The sequence below is a fragment of the Scyliorhinus torazame genome, chromosome 10 (assembly GCF_047496885.1).
Source record: "Scyliorhinus torazame isolate Kashiwa2021f chromosome 10, sScyTor2.1, whole genome shotgun sequence".
In the NCBI taxonomy this organism is placed as follows: domain Eukaryota; kingdom Metazoa; phylum Chordata; class Chondrichthyes; order Carcharhiniformes; family Scyliorhinidae; genus Scyliorhinus; species Scyliorhinus torazame.
This window is the reverse complement of record NC_092716.1, coordinates 242,541,501-242,561,689: the sequence shown is the minus strand read 5'-3', so window position 1 is coordinate 242,561,689 and position 20,189 is coordinate 242,541,501. Positions and strand designations below refer to the sequence as shown.

Below are 20,189 nucleotides of genomic sequence, written 5' to 3'. Positions count from 1 at the left end.
TTCTGACAGAAAACGCAACAAATCTTTCAATACACAATTGTACAGTACAGAACAAACATTTCTGTAGATTTAAGAGAAAAAGACAGGCTAAATTCAGAACAAAGGTTCTTAAGTTCTAGCGCCTTTATTTATAGGCCAGATCAGTCAGAAAATGGAGGGGGAAGACAATAAGACCAATTAAACATGATTGGATCACGTATCAAGCTGCACACTTTTTTATATATATATATATATATATATATATATATATAGTGAGATCACGACTTGCAATATATGGCTTATGGAAAGCCTTGCAGGGGCAGGTCGGACAAAGCTGAGTCTTTAAATTTGAGATGGGCGTCCCACACTTTACGGAATGTAACTGACTTAGAACGGGTCACAAATCAGCCTCCCCGAACAGGCGCCGGAATGTGGCGACTAGGGGCTTTTCACAGTAACTTCATTTGAAGCCTACCTGTGACAATAAGCAATTTCCATTTTCATTTTCATGTCAAGAATTCCATGGGGATACATTCCATGACTATTTTATGCCAGTTTTGAATTGAACCAGGTCCTGACATGCCTCACCGCCTCCAGAACTTTCCGGCAATCTCTAAAATCATGAAAGCCTGGGATGTCGGTTGTCCCTCGGCTTCAAAGACAGGATACGGTGCACCTTTCCAGCCTTCACATCCAGCTTCAGGAAACATGGTAGCCAGCTCTCAAAAAACGTAGCAAGCGTCTTATCCTCCACTCCTTCCAGCAGAACGATGACCCCGACATTCTTTCCCTAGCCTCGGTTCTCCAAATCTTCCAGTATTTCCGACATACCACACAGCTGGTTTTCCAAGGATTGAATGTGAGCTTCCGCAGAGGAAGCAATATTTTCAATGTTCAAGATTCTTTCCTCCGCTTCATCAAGCCTCTTATTAGTATTTTGCAGCTCGGTCGCATAAGCACTCAGATCATGCGTCATCAAGCTGAGTTTATCATCAAGTACTCTTATTATGATCCCGGACCAGACCCCAACATTTGCTAGGATACTGGACAGGAACCCTAATCACTTTTTTTTTTTAATTCATAAAACTGTGAGGAAAGGATGCTTTGCTTCAGGAGTGATTCCACTCACAAATAGGGATATGGTACATTGAAACAAACTTTATTATTCTCACTTTATTATACTACCTAACAGCACAAAATACAGCTTACTATTACCAGTTAAACAATGCTTATCAATAAAATTAAATGCATTAACTTCTAACTGCGACCTTCTTTATCTACAATCAAGCAAAACCCATCACAGGTCAAAACCAACTTTTAAATAAAGTTAGCAAACACATGGGGCGGGATTCTCCCACAACTGGCTGGATGGCCCGACGCCGGCGGCAAGAGCAGCGCGAACCACTCCGGCGTGGGGCCGCCAGGAAGTTGCGGAATCCTCCGCATTTCTGGGGGCTAGGCCGGCGCCAGCAGGGTTGGCGCCGTGCCAACCGACGCCGAAGGGCCACTATGGGCCGGCGCGAGTTGGCAAATGCGCAGAACCGCTGGCGTGGTTCCTGCGCATGCGCAGGGGGTTTCTTCTCCGCGCCGGCCATGGCGGAGCCTTACAGAAGCCGGCGCGGAGGGAAAGAGTGCCCCCATAGCACAGGCCCGCCCGCAGATTGGCGGGCCTCGATCGCGGGCCAGGCCACCATGGAGGCCCCCCACGGGGCAGGATCCTCCCGTGCCCTCCCAGAGGACTCCGGTGACCGCCCTCAAAGCCAGGTCCCGCTGGGATGGACCATGTTCATTTCACGCCGGCGGGACTGGCCGATAATGGGTGGCCGCTCGGCCCATCGGGGCCTGGAGAATTGCCGGGGGGGGGGGGGGGGCGCTGACAACGGCCCCCGACCGGCGCGGCATGATCCCTGCCCCCACCCAAAAATCGGCCCCGGAGAATTCGGCAGTCGGTGTCGGAGCGAGATTCACGCCGCCCCCCCAGTGATTCTCCGACCCGGCGGGGGTCGGAGAATCCCGCCCATGATTACTTGGCTATCTTTCGATAGAAAGATCTTTTGAGAGACTGCTTGAAGACACAGAGAGAGATACTATCAGATTAATGCTGAATCTCCGACAGCCTTTTGCAGACAACTGTTATTCAGCCCACAACTTCCAGAGAACTAACCCCAAACTGACTGCCACAGAATTTTTTTTTTTAAATTTAGAATACCCAATTCATTTTTTCCAATTAAGGGGCAATTTAGTGTGGTCAATCCACCTACCCTGCGCATCTTTTGGTTGTGGGGGTGAAACCCACGCAAACACGGGGAGAATGTGCAAACTCCACACGGACAGTGACCCAGAGCTAGGATCAAACCTGGGACCTTGGCGCCATGAGGCAGCAGGGCTAGCTCACTGCACCACCGTGCTGCCCCTGCCACAGACCTGACCCTTCCCATTACTTTTCCCTCTCAAATTCCAAGACCTAACTCTTTAGGTTAGAACACAATGGGCTGGATTCTCTGCAGCCCGGCGCCGAAACCGCGTTCGGCACGGGGGCGGAGAATGGCCGTTTACGAGGAAATTGGGACCGGCGTCGTGAAGTGCGGGGCCCCCTATCTGCAGCCAGAGCTGCGAGATGCACTCCAGGGCCCTGCCAGCCCCCTGTAGGTAGGAGAATCGCTCAGGACTTTCTGAAGGAAAGTCCAGAGTGAAACGCCAGCTTTTTTACACTGGCGTGGGGACATAGCACCATTTTTGGAGAATCCAGCACAATGCCTCTAATTATCTACTCCTCAGAAATCATAACAATAACCCATTCGGCCTTTCCTTGATTTGAAATTATGACGATCTACGACATTTTAATTGCACCTTCTTCAGCCACAGTGTCGATCTTTCTTTATAAATCAGGGTTTAACAACAGTTATGCTGCAGATATATACATAGCCTAAGCCAGGTTTTTAGAATCGGGTCCGAGAGCACGCGGAAAAGCTGCTATTCCTGCGCAGGCAACACATGGTACCTGACCCTTCATTTTTCAACGGCGTCCCCTCGTTCTTATCTTTCCCAATGGGGGTGTACAACCTTTCAGCATTCACCCTATCAAGCTCCCTCAGGATCTTATATTTTTCAATAAGATCATGTCTCATTCTTCTGAACTCCAGTGGATACAGACCCAACTCCTGTCCAACCTTTCCTCATGAGTTAACCCCTTCATCTCAGGAACCAATTGGGTGAACCCTCTCTGAACTGCTTCTAATGTAATTATATTCCATTTATTTTACTTTAAAGTGCTTTGTGAAGCATCTTGGAATGTTTTCATTATATTAAAGGTGCTGTATAAATACAAGTTGTTGCTATCCAGTAGTGTAAAAAAGGGCCAATCGTGAATCTGCAGTATGAACTAATGGAAAAGGTCAATGGAAATGATAACTGGGTATGATGTAAAGTAAGTTTCTGATTTGTCGCAATCCTCATTCCAGGCGAAGACCAATTTTATCTTCACCATCCTAACACGATACAGAGAATTTTACATTCATTAACATTCACTTATTTTACACAGTTCCTGTATAGTTTAGAAGTTAACAATAATTTGTATTTATATAGAGTCTTTAATGTGGTCAAGGGCATCTAACTCAATAGTGCAATCTTCTATTCCTATCTGCCGGACATGCTCAAAAAGCTTCCTCTTGGATGAATCTACACTATTTGCCTCAACCGTTCCCTGTGACAACGAGCTCCACGTTCTTACCACTTTCTCTGTGTAAAGTGGTTTCTTCTGAATTTGCTATTTATTTTCTCAGTGATGATCTTGTTTTGATATTCTGTGGCTGGATCTCCCCCACAACAAGAAACAACCTGTCTGTTTTTCCTCTATCAAAAGCCTTCTTATCCCTTTTAGGTGACCCCTCAGCATTCACTTTTCAAGAGAAAAGTGACCCAACCTTTCTTCGCCTTTCAGCCAACCGACTATCCAAGCTGCTACTTGTCCCCCGACTCTGCAAGCTCGGATCTTGCTCATTAGTCTGTGGACTTATCCACAGGTGAGAGGAAACTCCTATTTGACTTTGTCCTCACCAATATACTTGTTGCAGATGCATCTGTCCACAACAGTACTTACAAGACTAACCAATGCACAATCCTTTGAAGACAAAGTCCCATCTTCACACTAAGGACACACGGCATTGTTTCACATGTACTACCACCGTGCTAAATGGGATAGGTACAGAACAGATGCATCAGCTCAAAGTGTGTCAGCTATGAGGCGCTCTGGGCAACAACAGCAGAATTGCATTCAACCACAATCTATAACCCCGTGGCCTGACATGACCCTCACTTTACGATTAGTGTCAAGCCTGGGGCCAAACCATGGAACAATAAGGGGCGTCATTCTCCGACCCCCCCGCCGGGTTGGAGAATCGCCGGGGGCTGCCGTGAATCCCGTCCCCGCCGGTCGCCGAAGTCTCCGGTACCGGATATTCGGCGGGGGCGGGAATCGGGCCGCGCCGGTTGGCGGGCCCCCCCGCTCGATTCTCCGGCCCGGATGGGTCGAAGTCCCTCCGATAAATTGCCTGTTCCGCCGGCGTAAATTAAAGTACCTATTTACCGGCGGGACAAGGCGGCGTGGGCGGGCTCCGGGGTCCTGGGGGGGGCGCGGGGCGATCTGGCCCCGGGGGGTGCCCCCACGGTGGCCTGGCCCGCGATCGGGGCCCACCGATCCGCGGGCGGGCCTGTGCCGTGGGGGCACTCTTTCCCTTCCACCTCCGCAACGGTCTCCACCATGGCGGAGGCGGAAGAGACTCTCTCCACTGCGCATGCGCGGGAAACTGTCAGCGGCCGCTGACGCTCCCGCGCATGCGCCGCCCCGACATGTCATTTCCGCGCCAGCTGGTGGGGCAACAAAGGCCGTTTCCGCCAGCTGGCGGGGCGGAAATTCCTCCGGCGCCGGCCTAGCCCCTCAATGTTGGGGCTCGGCCCCCAAAGATGCAGAGCATTCCGCACCTTTGGGGCGGCACGATGCCCGTCTGATTGGCGCCATTTTGGGCGCCAGTCGGCGGACATCGCGCCATTTGGGGAGAATTTCGCCCAAGAAGTGCGGAGAGTATAGCAGCAGCAGGCATACATAAAACCGAGGTTTAAACCTGGCAAACGTACATCACAGGCCAAAACTAAGCAAACCCACTAAGCACCTGAACAAAGCTCTGCAGTCCTGTCACATCCAGTCGTGAATAGCGGTGGACAATTAAACAACTAACCGAAGAAGGAGGCTCCACAAGCATCTCCATCCTGAATGGTGGGAGAATCCAGGCACATCAGTGCAATTGCAAAGGCTGAAGCATTTGAAAGCACCTTGAGCCAGACGTGCAAATTTCTGAGAGGCCGAGCATCATAGATGCCCGTCTGGTGGGTGTTGAGGGCCAATTATCGCAGTCTCAGGCTATGGCTGCAGCAGATTTTTTATAGGCTCGTGTCTGAGACATTTTCAGCTGCTTTATCAATGACCTTCCCTCCATCATTTTTTTCCTTAAACTCCAAGCGATGAGCCAATTCAACAACAGATAAATATTGTGGTTCTGAGGGTATGATAATAGGCAAACTTTCACCTAATATCTACAGTGGCTAGCAGAGAACTGCGAGGGAACTTTCCTCTCTCTAATTTCCTGGCACAGAGGCCAACATTGTAGTGTTCTGGTTCAGATCAGCGAACTCGACACAAATATAAACTGCAAACCTCTTAGTCTGTATGATTCAGCTGCTGATTGGAAAATCTCACTGAGCTATCAGACTTGGGAAGGAGAAAGAGATTAGTCAAACATTGTTGGAGTGGGGCATCTTGCAGTCTGCCCTGCTCAGTTCAAATATCTTTTGCTGAGCAACCTGCTGGAAGTGCGAACTGATAACAGCGCGGCGAGTGCAATGATCCATTTGAGACCTCGGTGAAAGATGCACCAACAATACCTCATCTTAGCCATTGAGATTAAGAATTGTGTAAGAAACAGAGACATGGTGGAGAAGGATGGCGAATTAAAATTAAAAGATAAGGGACAGAAATTTAAAGTAAGTAATGATTTAAAATCCTTATGAAGAAGTTATTATATGCAAGAATGAAATGCAATTGGCTCAATTATTCCCTTTCTGGGCCAAAGAAACTCACTAGCATCGCATTAACAATTATCATGCTGTTAAAAAGGTTAATCATGATCCCTGACATTTTGTAGCAAGTTTATTGAGTAATCAATGCACAAATTCATCAAGTTCTTAAAATAACATGGCGGCTGAAGGTGAGCTGCCAATTGGGTGAAATTGGGCCTAAACTGACTGGTAAATTTTGGACATTCACAACTCACGGCATATCTCTTCTTACCATGCCATTATTCTGCCGGGAAGATTTAATCGTGTGGTTATGCAATCTTTGGTTGTTCTTTCATAACCAGAAGTATGCCTAATTTTATAAAAAGGCAACCTGAATCTACACCTTCTGTTTCTTTAACTTTGCACAGTGAGAACTATGAAAAATATGATGAACTGCTTCTGATCGCATCATTTTAACTAAGCAGTACAGGTACACAGTAAAGTAACAAGAGGTTAGTATGAAAAAGTTTGAATGATCAGAATTTGAATTAATTGGCTTGGAATTTAGGATAACGTACTTATATATCCAATTCCAACACTATCCTCAGAATTTTTTTTTCCATTTTGGATTCCTTCCATTCTGTACAATATTCCCCTGTGAAGAAGACTGATTCCTTTTAAATTGAACACTTGTGCACTTGTTTACATATCAAATTCTCAACTTTGGTCAGGTCGCAGGAGCGGAGCCAAATGGAGGCCAGGTGTTTCCTCACAGCGATTAAGGGTCTTAACCACTACGCCATCTCAAGCCACACACACACATTTTCTCACAACCTGGGAGAAACATGAGACGAAAACTGAGAAGCAAAATTGAAAAACAAATCTTAAATGTAGGGTGATCAAGGACTATGTGATATTGGCATAACAACACACAGAGCACAGCGGTTAGGGGTCAGGTTTACAATCACAACTTCTTCAGCTGTACTAACGGGGTGGGTCCCAGATCCTCCCAAACAAAGAGGAAAGAATTTGTAGGGGCAGTTGTAAAAGAAATCAGTTTCAACATCAGCAACCAGTGAAAGGTCACCTGTGTACCCTCAAAACAAAAAGAGGCAAATTATCAGTGCTGCTAGTTATAATGAGTACAGAGAGGATTTTTATTTAAATCCTGTTTATACAGAGACATTAGGAATGCAAGTCTTTTGAAATGATATCTCAAGAAGTGACAGGAAACGTGACCTGTCCCAGCCATGCAGTCCTCAAAACACAAACTATATTCTCTATTCTGAATCACAATAGTTCACACACAGTCCACCGCCCACAGTTACCTCTCCAATGCATCACTATCGCCCATGCCATCATACACCCCCACAACATAGTTACACACTTGAAGTTACCTATGTCCAAACTCACCAATTCATCACAACAATGTACCTAAACATTAATTATCATATCAATAACATACTAATTGCAGTCTTTCATCACTGTGTAGGCATCAGTTAGGAAGGAAAATAAATAAAATGAAATAGCAATCTAAGAATGTTCGATTCAAAATTTTGAATGTTCATATTGATAATTTGGGTTCTAATTAATTCTTTAGTTCTAAAAATCAATAAAATCAACTGGTGCGTTTTGTAATAGTCCTTTTATACCTATGACAATTAACCCATTAGACTTTTTTTTTTAACCATGATTAATGGTGTTGTTTTGTTCCCTTCAACTTAGCAAGGTCTTCAGACTGGCTTACTGGATATCAGAAACACAAATCCAGGTTCTGCTTTTGGTTTCAATACCAAAATCCAAGGCAGAGACTGCAGAAATATGAAACACATAGATGCTGTGATCCTCACAGCCAAGGAGCAAATTTCCTAATGATCAAAAATGCTGCCAGGGACAATACTGCGCTATAAAAGACCAATAAGATCAAGAATCTGCCCTCTTCGATAGTTCTGATAAATAAGTCACATTTGTGTTTTCATGCATAAAATTCTAGCCAGCATGCTTTTTAGATGTTTTGAAAGACACATAGATGAATTACAGCTTGTTCGGGAGTGAATGAACCTTTAAGATCGACTGCAATATGCTAAGCTAAGCACAAAGTTTTCACTCATTTCGGCTGTGCATCCTATGTCCTTTAAACACAAGACAGGATACTTCAGTAGAATTTACAGTTGCTATTTGTTGAAAACAGGAAAATTGGTGAGTAATTATGCATCAAGAAGTTACACCACCAAATATTCGGCATTTCGGAATACACCAGCGGCACTGGCTAACATTTAAATCAACCTTTCTCAGCATTGTGACTTAGTACATAGTAAAGATAAAGTACACAACTGAAATGTGTCAGGGTCAGTGCATTATAATGCACAACGGGAATGAGCTGAGATTGCATGGAACGCTTTCCATTACAAATTCGAACACACGGCTTTATAAAACATCTACTAACTGCATGAACCAATGACCAAGGAGGGGCATGTCAGCACTTTCTATTCTCATTAGAAAAAAGTGTGACTGCACTTTTAAAGATCCTTCTGCCTAGTAAAGTATGCACTTCTCCTGTGCTTATTCTACTTGTGGAGTGAATGCAGAGATCTGTCTGGTAAGTCTGTTGCTGGTCTGTATCAAACAAAATATAACGTTAATCTCTACTCATGAAAGGCACATTTGATTCCCGTGCATTTTGGATATTTGCTGTACGTACTGTACGTCACTGGATTGCATCATGAATAAAAATTGGACGCAATGTACTGAACCAGATAGGATCACATACCCACCCCCCCAAAAAAAAACATTTAATTCTTAATATTACCTCTGTTGGATTTTGATAGACAAATCTTCTGTCAGGCGCTGCCTGTTCTTTTGGTGGCCTGTGCGCTCCAGCAACATTTTCTGAAGAACGTCTGTTAACTAAAAATAAATGTCACACTACATTTAAAATTTCATATATTACAAACACAAAATGCTCTTTTATATTCTCAATCAGCATTGCTTATTTTAAGTACACCAAAAATCAAAATCAAACGTTTACATACGCTCACCAGTGAAGATGTCTATTCCAGCAAAACTATATTTCTGTGGAGACTTTTCTCCCAGTCTCATTAAAATTTCTCCCAGAATATGTTTTTAACATTAAACGGGTCTCAAGTCAATTAGCGATATCAATGGCTCGCTGTCATCTCAGTAGATCTACTATTTTTGTGGCAGAAAATGGCATCTATGGAGGTGAATTTGGTCACATCTTCCTTCGTTAAAATCTTACCCGCAACCCCGACTTTGTACTTCCCCTCCCCTCTTCAGGTTCTTCCTCTGCTACATTTAGGTAAAATTCACTTTACCCTCTGCTATTAATGCTATTGAACTAGCTTTTGTGAACTACAGAAGAGCGATCCAAGGCAACTCTGCTTTCAACAGTAACAATTGGCAACTCACAATATGGGAAACTACGGCTATCAGTCTATGTCCTATACTGACACTATAATCATCATTGGGTACCTTTGTTTTAAGTAAGGGAAAACCAATAAACTCTTCAATCATAGAATCATGGAATTTACAGTGCAGAAGGAAGCCATTCGGAACATCGAGTCTGCACCGGCCCTTGGAAACTGCACTCTACTTAAGCTTAAGCCCCAGAATCTAGTATATCTGCGGTGCATTACCCTGTATAGAGAGCACCAAGGTGAGATGTGATTTTACATCTTCAGTAATGCATGCCACTGCCATACATGGGTTTGGATTCTCCGGTCGGCGAAGCCAAAATCGCGTTCGGCGATCAGCCGGAGAAGCCCCGATTGCCCCGAATCGGGGGGCGGCGCCGCTTTAGTGATCTCCGCCCCCTCAAAAACGGCATCAACCTCAAGGAGTATGCTGCACACCGTCAGGATGGCCTCAGGATGTCACCCGAGGTCCTCCCCCGATGCTCTGCCCCCGATGGGCCGATATCCCAACAGCGTGGATCAGTCATGATATTTTTTTTGGTGGACCCCTGCAGACAATGTCCAGCGCCGCCACAGTCAGGGGGGGTGGGAGTCATTCCGCAGGCAGGTTGGGCTTCGGCAGGGGCTGGCGGCACTGGTGGGGGGTGGCGAGGCTGGCTACAGGGGACATTATTTGGCAGACCGGGTCTGCACTCGGCCAGCGCCATGTTGCACAGCACGGCCACAGACCCGGCCATTCTCCAGCCATTTTTGGCGTGGGAGCCAGGAGCTTTACGTGGCACGGCTGCAAGCCCCCCAACGGTTCCAGAATCGGTGTAGCGATTGCGCCGCGCCGTATATTCTGGCGTAATACGCCACTGTTCCCACGCTTGCATCGGCACTTGGTCTGCAAATCGGAGAATCCAGCCCATGATTTGACCTGTAGTGAATCAATGCTGAGAGCGGCGTAACCACAGGGAGAAGAACCCTTTTCTTGATTTCCTTAAATAACGATGAACACATCAGAGAAGGGATTGGAGAAGTCGGGTGCGAACTGAAATCTTTCAGCCGCTGACATCGCAGGGGTGTGGACACCACGTGGCATGGGGTGTGGACGCCACGTGGCATGGGGTGTGGACGCCACGTGGCATGGGGTGTGGACGCCACGTGGCATGGGGTGTGGACGCCACGTGGCATGGGGTGTGGACGCCACGTGGCATGGGGTGTGGACGCCACGTGGCATGGGGTGTGGACGCCACGTGGCATGGGGTGTGGACGCCACGTGGCATGGGGTGTGGACGCCACGTGGCATGGGGTGTGGACGCCACGTGGCATGGGGTGTGGACGCCACGTGGCATGGGGTGTGGACGCCACGTGGCATGGGGTGTGGACGCCACGTGGCATGGGGTGTGGACGCCACGTGGCATGGGGTGTGGACGCCACGTGGCATGGGGTGTGGACGCCACGTGGCATGGGGTGTGGACGCCACGTGGCATGGGGTGTGGACGCCACGTGGCATGGGGTGTGGACGCCACGTGGCATGGGGTGTGGACGCCACGTGGCATGGGGTGTGGACTGAACGTGGCATGGGGTGTGGACACCACGTGGCATGGGGTGTGGACACCACGTGGCATGGGGTGTGGACACCACGTGGCATGGGGTGTGGACACCACGTGGCATGGGGTGTGGACACCACGTGGCATGGGGTGTGGACACCACGTGGCATGGGGTGTGGACACCACGTGGCATGGGGTGTGGACACCACGTGGCATGGGGTGTGGACACCACGTGGCATGGGGTGTGGACACCACGTGGCATGGGGTGACTGAAATGGGGAAAGGAAACAAGATTTTAAAAATATAAATTTTCTAACCAAAAGAAAACTTTGTTTTGTTTTTGATAAGATGGGAGATATCCCAACTCATAACATTAATTCAAAAACCATAGAAAAAAATGAATATTTCAGGCTCAGTTTGTTTGGTTCATGGACACAAGCAAAGAGCAGCACTGTTCAAAAAATATGACTTTCTAATTCTGTCATTAGTGTTGCTAAGCACTGGTGCCCTCATCTGGACGTGTGGTGTAATCATGCCAGTGCCTCAGGGGTACAGTGAGCAAATCTGAGGACCATTCGCAGATTTGGTCAATCCTGCATCTAAACTGGTAAAAGGATTAGTATGGGTTCTCAAAAGAAAAAAGTAACAGCGGCACGGCAGCACAGTGGTTAGCACCATTTCTTCACAACGCCAGGGACCTGGGTTCGATTCCCGGCTTGGGTCACTGTCTGCGTGGGTTCTCCGGTTTCCTCCCACAAGCCCCGAAAGACGTGCTTGTTAGGCGAATTGGACATTCTGAATTCTCCCTCAGTGTACCCGAACAGGTGCCGGAGTGTGGCGACTAGGGGCTTTTCACAGTATCTTCATTGCAGTGTTAATATAAGCCTACTTGTGACACTAATAAAGATCAAATGCATTATTTCTCTTTCTGAAATAAGCTTTAACTAAATAACAGCTTGCAATTATGCCTATTTCAAATTAAAGGCAAAAGTAAGTTTAATGAATGTCCCACACCAACTAGATGAAAAATCATGCCATGCTGTAAAGTGGTTGACCTTTTAAGATTCGGTTACATAATCCAAGAAAATACTTGGAGACAATGGGATAGTTTGAATAGCAACTTGCACTCCCTTCAAGTATTGATATTTACAAAATAAAATCATAAAACAGCAAAAATTCAGAATACTAGGAATAAGGAAATACAAATACAAGATGCTGAAAATGTACAGCATATATTCTTCAACCTCTGAAGAGATGGGTCAAAGGTTCAGCTGCAGTCTTTAATCAGAACTGGCAATATGATGCTTACAATGTATTGAGTGATTAGCAAGCTCACAATCAAGAACATCAATGCAATGAAACTATAAGACCATAAGGCATAGGAGCAGAATTAGGCCACTCGGCCCATCGAGTCTGCCCCGCCTATCATGGCTGATATTTTTCTCATCCCCATTCACCTGCCTTCTCCCCATAACCTCTGATCCCCTTATTAATCAAGAACCTATTTATCGTTGTCTTCAAGACACTCAGTGACTTGGCCTCCACAGCCTTCTTCGGCAAAGAATTCCACAGATTCACCACACCCTGGCTGAAGAAATTCCTCCACATCTCTGTTTTAAAGTATCGTCCCTTTAGTCAGAGTTAGAATAAATGCACACATTTGCAACACCCAACTCAAAATGTAACTGGAGAAAGAGTGCCAAGTAAAGGTGCTCTCTGCAAAGAAAATAAAAATGATTCATTCCAGACTACCTTCGAGTAGTGGGCTCAACAACAGGCAGAGGACAAACCACTTCTGTGGGAAGTCCAGGGACGTTGGTGGGGGGTGGGATGTTGAGGAAGAAAATCTAAAAAAACATGCTTTGACGTACATCTGTAGTGCTAAATAATTTGAAGCAAAATTCAAAATTGACAAAGCGATTAGTTCTTTTGAGAAAACGTTCTATTTTTCATTGTGGTGCAGACATTCTATCGAGTCTACACAGGATCCATTGATGTATCGTTTGGACCCATGAATGGTGTTTTCATTTAACGTTTTGCAGAACATGACACTTAATAGCATTTGTATTGTCCTAAAAGCAACAAAAAACACTATATTACCACAATAATGACAGCAAAATAAAGTATTGATGTCATTATCATTTTACATATTGACAGGAAACATTAACCATATGGGTACTGAAAACCATCAAATAAGATACCTCGGCTGGGTAGGCATTTGCGTGCAGCAGGTTCAGAGGGAGACAGGTTTGAGTGAGTGAGGTGGCCATTGAAATTAAGGCAGCTGATGTCACGCCAAATGTTCTCAATAAAAAGATTAAGAGTGGGTAAGGGGCGAGAAAATACTGCAGATGATTGAAAGGTTGGACGGCACGGTAGCACAGTGGTTAGCACTGTCGCTTCACAGCTCCAGGGTCCCAGGTTCGATTCCCGGCTTGGGTCACTGTCTGTGCGGAGTCTGCACGTTCTCCCCATGTCTGCGTGGGTTTCCTCCGCGTGCTCCGGTTTCCTCCCACAGTCCAAAGATGCGCAGGTTAGGTGGATTGGCCATGCTAAATTGCCTTTAGTGTTCAAAAACGTTAGGGGGGGTTACTGGGTTACGGGGTTAGGGAGGAGGTGTGGGCTTAGTGCTCTTTCCAAGGGGCGGTGCAGTCTCGATGGGCCGAATGGCCTCCTTCTGCAATGTAAATTCTATGATTCAAGAGTTCTTTGTTAGTATATTGGTTTTCCCTTACTTACCTTTGTTGCTGGGCAGAGGACACCAGCTCAAAGAAATGAGCACAGAGGCCCTTCTGAGCATCTTGTGCAAGATCTCTTATCGTAGAATGTTAGAAAATGTTCATCTTAAATTTGATTTAGTCATTCCCTTACCTCTTGCAAAATTCATATCCATTATCTTTGACTTTTTCAAATTCATTGACAGGGTGTGGGTGTCGCTGGTTAGGCCAGCATTTGTTGCCCATCGCTAGTTGCCCTTCAGAAGGTGGTGGTGAATTGTCTTCTTAAACCACTGAAGACCATATTGTGCTATTAGGGAGGGAGTTCCAGGATGTTGCCCCAGCGACAATGAAGGAATGGTGATATATTTCCAAGTCAGGGTGGGGAGTGACTTGGAGGGGAACCTCCAGGTGGTGGGGTTTCCATGTATCCGCTTGGGTCACTGTGCGGAATCTGCACGTTCCCCCCGTGTCTACGTGGGTTTCCTCCGGGTGCTCCAGTTTCCTCCCGCAAGTCCCGAAAGACATGCTTGTTAGGTGAATTGGACATTCTGAATTCTCCCTCAGGCGTCATAGTGTGGCGACTAGGGGCTTTTCACAGTAACTTCATTGCAGTGTTAATGTAAGCCTACGTGTGACACTAATGAAAATTATTATGTTTCATGCTGCGCACATCGTTACCCATCAATGCTTCAGTCATTCTGGCAAATTCTTCTCTCAAGCGAAGAGAGAACTGAGGAGAGAAGAGAATGAGAAATGAATTCTCTCTTCCCCTGGTGATTCAAGCGAAACTGGTCAACTCAAAGGGCAAAGCACAATTCTAACTCTCAATTGAGACGGAGATGCAAACTTGGACATCCTAATTCAGATTCTCTAGCACTATGCCCTCAGGCTGCATAAGCCACAATATAGCATCTGTGCTGCAATCCTAAGGTACTGTGAACTTTAATTTCCATAGCAGCACCTCAAAACATGTTTATTATTAAGATTCCACATCTCTTGACATTTTTTAAAGAACTAAAATGAACATTTTTTATTCATTCATGAGAAGTGGGCATTGTTGGCTAGGCCAATGTTTATTGCCCATACCTAGTTGCCCTCGAGATGGAGGTGGTGAGCTGCCTCTTGAACCTCTGCAGTCCATGTGGTGGTGTAGGTACACACACTGTGCTATTGGGGAGGGGGTTCCAGAATTTTCACCCAGCGACAGAGAAGGAACAGCGATATATTTCCAAGTCAAGATGGTGAGTGGCTTGGAGGGGAACTCGCAGGTGGTGGTGTTGCCATGTGCCTGCTGCCCTTGTCCTTCTAGATGGACAAGCTTAGGGGTGTCAGGAGATGGGGTACTCGCCACAGGATTCCGAGCCTATGACCTGCTCTTGTAGCCACAGTATTTATAGCTAGTCCAGTTCAGTTTCTGCAATGGTAACTGACAAATCTTCATTCGATGCAATTACATGCAGATAAAACAGTGGGACTAAGGGGGTCACTAAACACTTAGAAAAACTCAGATTATGCATTTTCTAGGGTTTTTTTAGTTTACAAATTCTAATATGCAAACACTGATACCCATTCTGATTCCCCGTGATAGAACTCCTAATGCTATGCCCAGTGTATTATGAACTTTCATGTCAATACTTTTAAAACTGGACACAAAGCTATTCAAATAACTGCTGAAAATCATGTAATCTTTGACATTTGAGCTACAGTCAGTATCACGTCTCAGGCGAATTCAGAATTAAATCTGGATATTCACCGCCCTCTGGGGAATTCACACATATCTTTGTTAAGGATGGGCCAAAAGAAAAGGACTAAGGAATTTCCAGACTTCCCGACTCTCTGTTTCAAACAGAACAAATAAGAATATCGGAACTCAATTGGTGGCAGACGGAAGTGAATGGCTCCCATCACCATCCCATTGGATTATGATGGCTTTAGCCGGATGTGTGAATCTCAGAGCTTTTAACCTAGAACACAGGATGTGAAATCAACATAAGCGGTAAATAACAAAGTAGATACAGGCCATCAGGTAGCCAAGCTAGTTAACTGTTTCATCTTGAAAGCAGGAGATCTCAACAGAAATAACTACTCCCAAACCACACAACAAGTTCCAGTTAAATGTTTGCCTGAGAACCAACCTCCGAGCTATTTGACTGCAAGAAACCTTACAACCTGCTGTGAACCCTTCGCTTTTCCAAGACCCTCACTTCAACTTTTAGCTCATCAAAAGCATTCAAGAAACCAGGTATGTCATGTGGGAGGCTGAAGATTATATCTCAGAGACTAAAATGACTAGAACCTTCACCTGTATTCAATCTCGGTGTGTGTGAGAATCATAGAATTTACAGTGCAGAAGGAGGCCATTCGGCCCATCGGGTCTCTTGGAGAGAGCACCCTACCCAAAGTCCACACCTCCACCCTATCCCCATAACCCAGTAACCCCACCTAACACTAAGGGCAACTTTGGACAATAAGGGCAATTTAGCATGGCCAATCCACCTAACCTGCACATCTTTGGACTGTGGGAGGAAACCGGAGCACCCGGAGGAAACCCACGCACACACGGGGAGAATAAACGGTGAGTGTGTGTGTGCGTATAAGTAATACTGCAACAATTCGGGGTGTGCGAGAATAAATAACCTTCCTTAATTTTTAAATCACAAAAGCTTGCTGCTGAATTTAATTAATTGGAACATACTCAAAGGGATAAGAAAACACAAACCTCTTTCCAAACAAAACATACAGATCATACATAGTAAGAAAACCCATACATTTTGTCCGTGACTCTGAATTTCACTGGCCAGTTCCAAAAGAAACGTTTATTAATTTAAAATTTCTGTTTGTATCTCATACCTTGAAATGAGCTTCCTGCAGTATTACTGGAGCCTGCCCATGCACCTTGCACTCTTGCCCGCTGTCTTTTGTCTGCCATGAATCTTGGTAAATCTCACTTCTTCACTGCCATAACACACTAAAAGAGGAACACAAGACCAAGCTGTCAAACCAACAACTAGCGTTTATATAATGGCCGATATTCTCCGGTCATTGCAATTCACTCCAGCAGGTTCCCCGGCAGTGTGGGGTGGCTTCAATGGGAAATCCCAATGACAAGCGACGGAGTATAGAATCCCGATGCCAGCCAACGGCGCACTGCCAAGAAACCCGCAGCTGGCGGTCCAGAGAATGCCACCCAATGTTTCAACGCAGTAAAATACCCCAAAACACTTCGCAGGTGTCTATAAAGCAAAACCTGACACCAAACTACTAACCATTTTTGGACAGGTGACCAAACTCTTGGCCAAAAAGGTAAACGTTAAGAAATATCTAAAAGGTGGGATGATAAGAGCTTAAGGGGGCGATTACTGATCTTAAGGCCCAGCCACCAGTGGTGGGGTTATTAAAATCAGGGATGAGCCGGAAGCCACAATGGAGAAGTGTAGAGATTTTGGAGGGTGGTTACAGAAATAGGAACAGGCAAGATCATGGAGGGATTTGAAAACAAGGAGGAGAATTTTAGAATCGACGTGGTATCAAACTAGTAGCAATGTAGGTCAGCAAGCAAAAGTATGATGAGTGAATGAATGGGACTTGGTGCGCCTCAGGATATAGGCTGCAGATTTGGGTAAATTCAAGTTAATGGGATTTTGGAAGATGAAGACTGGACAGTAGTGCATTGGAATAGTCAAGCCTAGAGATAGAAGAGATTTTCAGTCGTGCGTGAAACAAGGCAAGAACAAAGATGGGCGATTTGACAAGGCTAGAAGTTGGTGAGCTTGGTGATGGGAGTTGGATATGTGTTGGAAACTCATTCCAGGGTCAAATAGGAAGTCAAGGCTGATAACAACCTCAGACAATAACTAGGTCAAGCAATGGAGTGGTGCTGAAAGAATGGAGTTTGCAGTAGTGTCTGAGGACAATGTCTATAATGACCAATACTAAACCCCTGTCCACTGCCCATAAATTTTTGTAATAACAATAATAATCTTTATTAGTGTCACAAGCAGGCTTACATTAACATTGTAATGAAGTTACTGTGAATATCCCCTAGTCGCCACACTACGGCACCTGTTTGGATACACTGAGGGGGAATTCAGAATGTCCAATTCACCTAACAAGCACGTCTTTCGGGACTTGTGGGAGGAAACTGGAGCACCAGCAGGAAACCCACGCAAACACAGGGAGAACATGCAGCCTCCGCACAGACAGTGACCCAAGCCATAAATCAAACCCGGGCCTCTGGCACTGTGAAGCTGCAGATTCATGACTGTGGATGTCACTTTTATCATGCAACGATTAAATTTATTAGGCAAGGTGGAATGAGAGGTAATCTTATAGAAACATACAATCTCCTAAGGGGAATTGTAGGGTGAATATCGGGAGATTATTTCCTCGTGTGGGAGAGACTAGAATTAGGAGACAGAATTTAATAGGTCTAATTTTTAAGATGGAGATAAGGAGAATTTTTTTCTGAGGGTAGTTAGTCTATGGAATTCTCTTCACCAGAGAGCGGTGGACGCTGGGTCATTGAATTTATTGAAGTCTGAGTTAGACAGATGTTTGATAGAGACGGGAATCAAGGGCTATGATGGTCAGACAGGAAAATGGAGTTGGGACCATAACTGGATCAGCCATGATCTTATCGAATGGTAGCAAATGCTCGATGGGCCGAATGGCCTTCAGCAGTTCCTGTGTTTGTTAAGACCGTTGCCATTAAAAATTCCATTTCTATTGGGTGGCAGTGAACGTTTAGTTTCCGGATGTTGCAATCTGTAACTTAACATTCAACTACACTAACTTGACAATGTAAAACAGCTAAAAGGAAATCTTTCTTGTGGAGTGTTTTAAATTGTAGAACCACTTCCTGTAGCACATCGCGCAGGGAACAGTTGTAAGTTCCATTACGGAGTGCTGCTTGTACAGTACTTCAACACGATGGATGTTTTACTGCGTTCAGAGGAACAAATAAAGATCACTTAATTTGGATCTTGTAGCTCAGCACCATAAGTGCACCATTTGTGGTTGAGCACATCTAATTAAGTGAGCTTTGTATGTAGTTTTAAGGATGCACGTGAATTTATATATATTTTTAAAATTGTAGAAATACAGATGAATTTGTATAGCTCATTTCATGTACTCAGGATCTTCCAAGGTGTTAAGCAGCCAAGTGAATTACTTTAAAAATTGGTTCATTATTGTTAGCAAAGCAAACAGGATCATCAATTTGCAGCAGGAGCCCTCAAAAAATGAATCAGCAATATGATCATCTGTCTTAGGGGTTGGTGGCGGCTGGGATACCACTTTACAAATAGCCCCATATTGTTAGGTACATCCATGAGCAGGAACTTGGTTTTTAATACCGCAACTGAAAGACATCACTTGGACTTCGAAAATGGTTAGAAATGTAGAAATTACTTCTGTAATCGAAGGCTAATTGTCAAAGTAGCAGAAATACATTCCCTTTTCCTTCTATCCCTATGGGGAGGGTTTCCCCCAGTAACTATGGGGAGGCTGAACCCAACCCCCTGATATGGGGGCTCCCGGTTGCTAAGGGTTTTTTTGGTTGCTAAGAGGGCTCCTGGTTGCTGTGGGGCTCTCCCCGGTTGCTATGGGGGTTATTAGTTGCTATGGGGCTCTCCCCAGTTGCTGTGGGGCTCTCCCTGGTTGCTATGGGAGTTATTAATTGCTATGGGGCTCTCTGCGGTTGCTATGGGGCTCCCCCGGTTGTTATGGGGCTCTCCCGGTTGCTATGGGGGTTTGGTTGCTAAGGGGGCTCCCGGTTGCTATGGGGCTCTCCCCGGTTGCTATGGGAGTTATTAGTTGCGGTGGGGCTCTCCCTGGTTGCTGTGGGGGTTTGGTTTCTAAGGGGGTTCTCCCCGGTTGCTATGGGGGTTTGGTTTCTAAGGGGGTTCTCCCCAGTTGCTATGGGGGTTTGGTTTCTAAGGGGGTTCTCCCCGGTTGCTATTGGGCTCTCCCCGGTTGCTATGGGGGTATTATTTGCCAAGGGGGTATTAGTTGCTATGGGGCTCGCGCTCCCGCTCGCGCTCTTCTCCCCCACCCCGCCGCACCTCAGGCTCTCTTTTCCGGTTGTGTCACGGTTTGTGGGTCCGGCCGGGCTCCAGCAGCAAAGGATCTGCGCAGAATCGTTCCTCCCACTCCGGTTCCGCTCCAGGCGGAACACCGACTCCCGGCTCGCAGGGGGATTGGCGCCTTTTGTCTCAGCGCAGCTCACCCAGGCCCCTCTTCACACCAAAGGAAACATGTTCCAGGAGAAGTGGACAAGTAGCACAAATTAAATGTCAAACAGGAGTGAGGAATAAATAGAATAATTAGAGGGAAGGGAAAAGGAGAGAGGGGAAGGATGGGGAGCAGAGAGGAATTGGAGATATGAAGACGGAGGGAGGGAGAGGAAATGGAGATATGAAGACGGAGGGAGAGAGGAATTGGAGATGGAGGGAGAGGAAATGGAGATGTGG

General features: G+C 45.9%; 1 protein-coding gene across 3 annotated transcripts in view; it reads right to left on the bottom strand.

Moving 5' to 3' along the window:
- Nucleotides 1-19,963, bottom strand: part of alkbh3 (alkB homolog 3, alpha-ketoglutarate dependent dioxygenase) — an 86,161-nt gene extending 66,198 nt beyond the window's left edge. The window contains exons 1-3 of one of the 3 annotated variants that reach the window (XM_072466619.1): nt 19,782-19,963; nt 16,570-16,687; nt 8,840-8,937 (exon numbers count right to left, since the gene is read on the bottom strand). In XM_072466619.1, the coding sequence (XP_072322720.1) occupies nt 8,840-8,937; nt 16,570-16,648 (177 nt within the window). In that variant the 5' untranslated portion in view covers nt 16,649-16,687; nt 19,782-19,963. Of the gene's footprint in view, nt 1-8,839; nt 8,938-16,569; nt 16,688-17,726; nt 19,052-19,073; nt 19,096-19,781 lie in introns of those variants that run through there. The other 2 variants (XM_072466621.1, XM_072466620.1) reach the window with 2 other exon arrangements.
- Nucleotides 19,964-20,189: the final 226 nt, after the last annotated feature.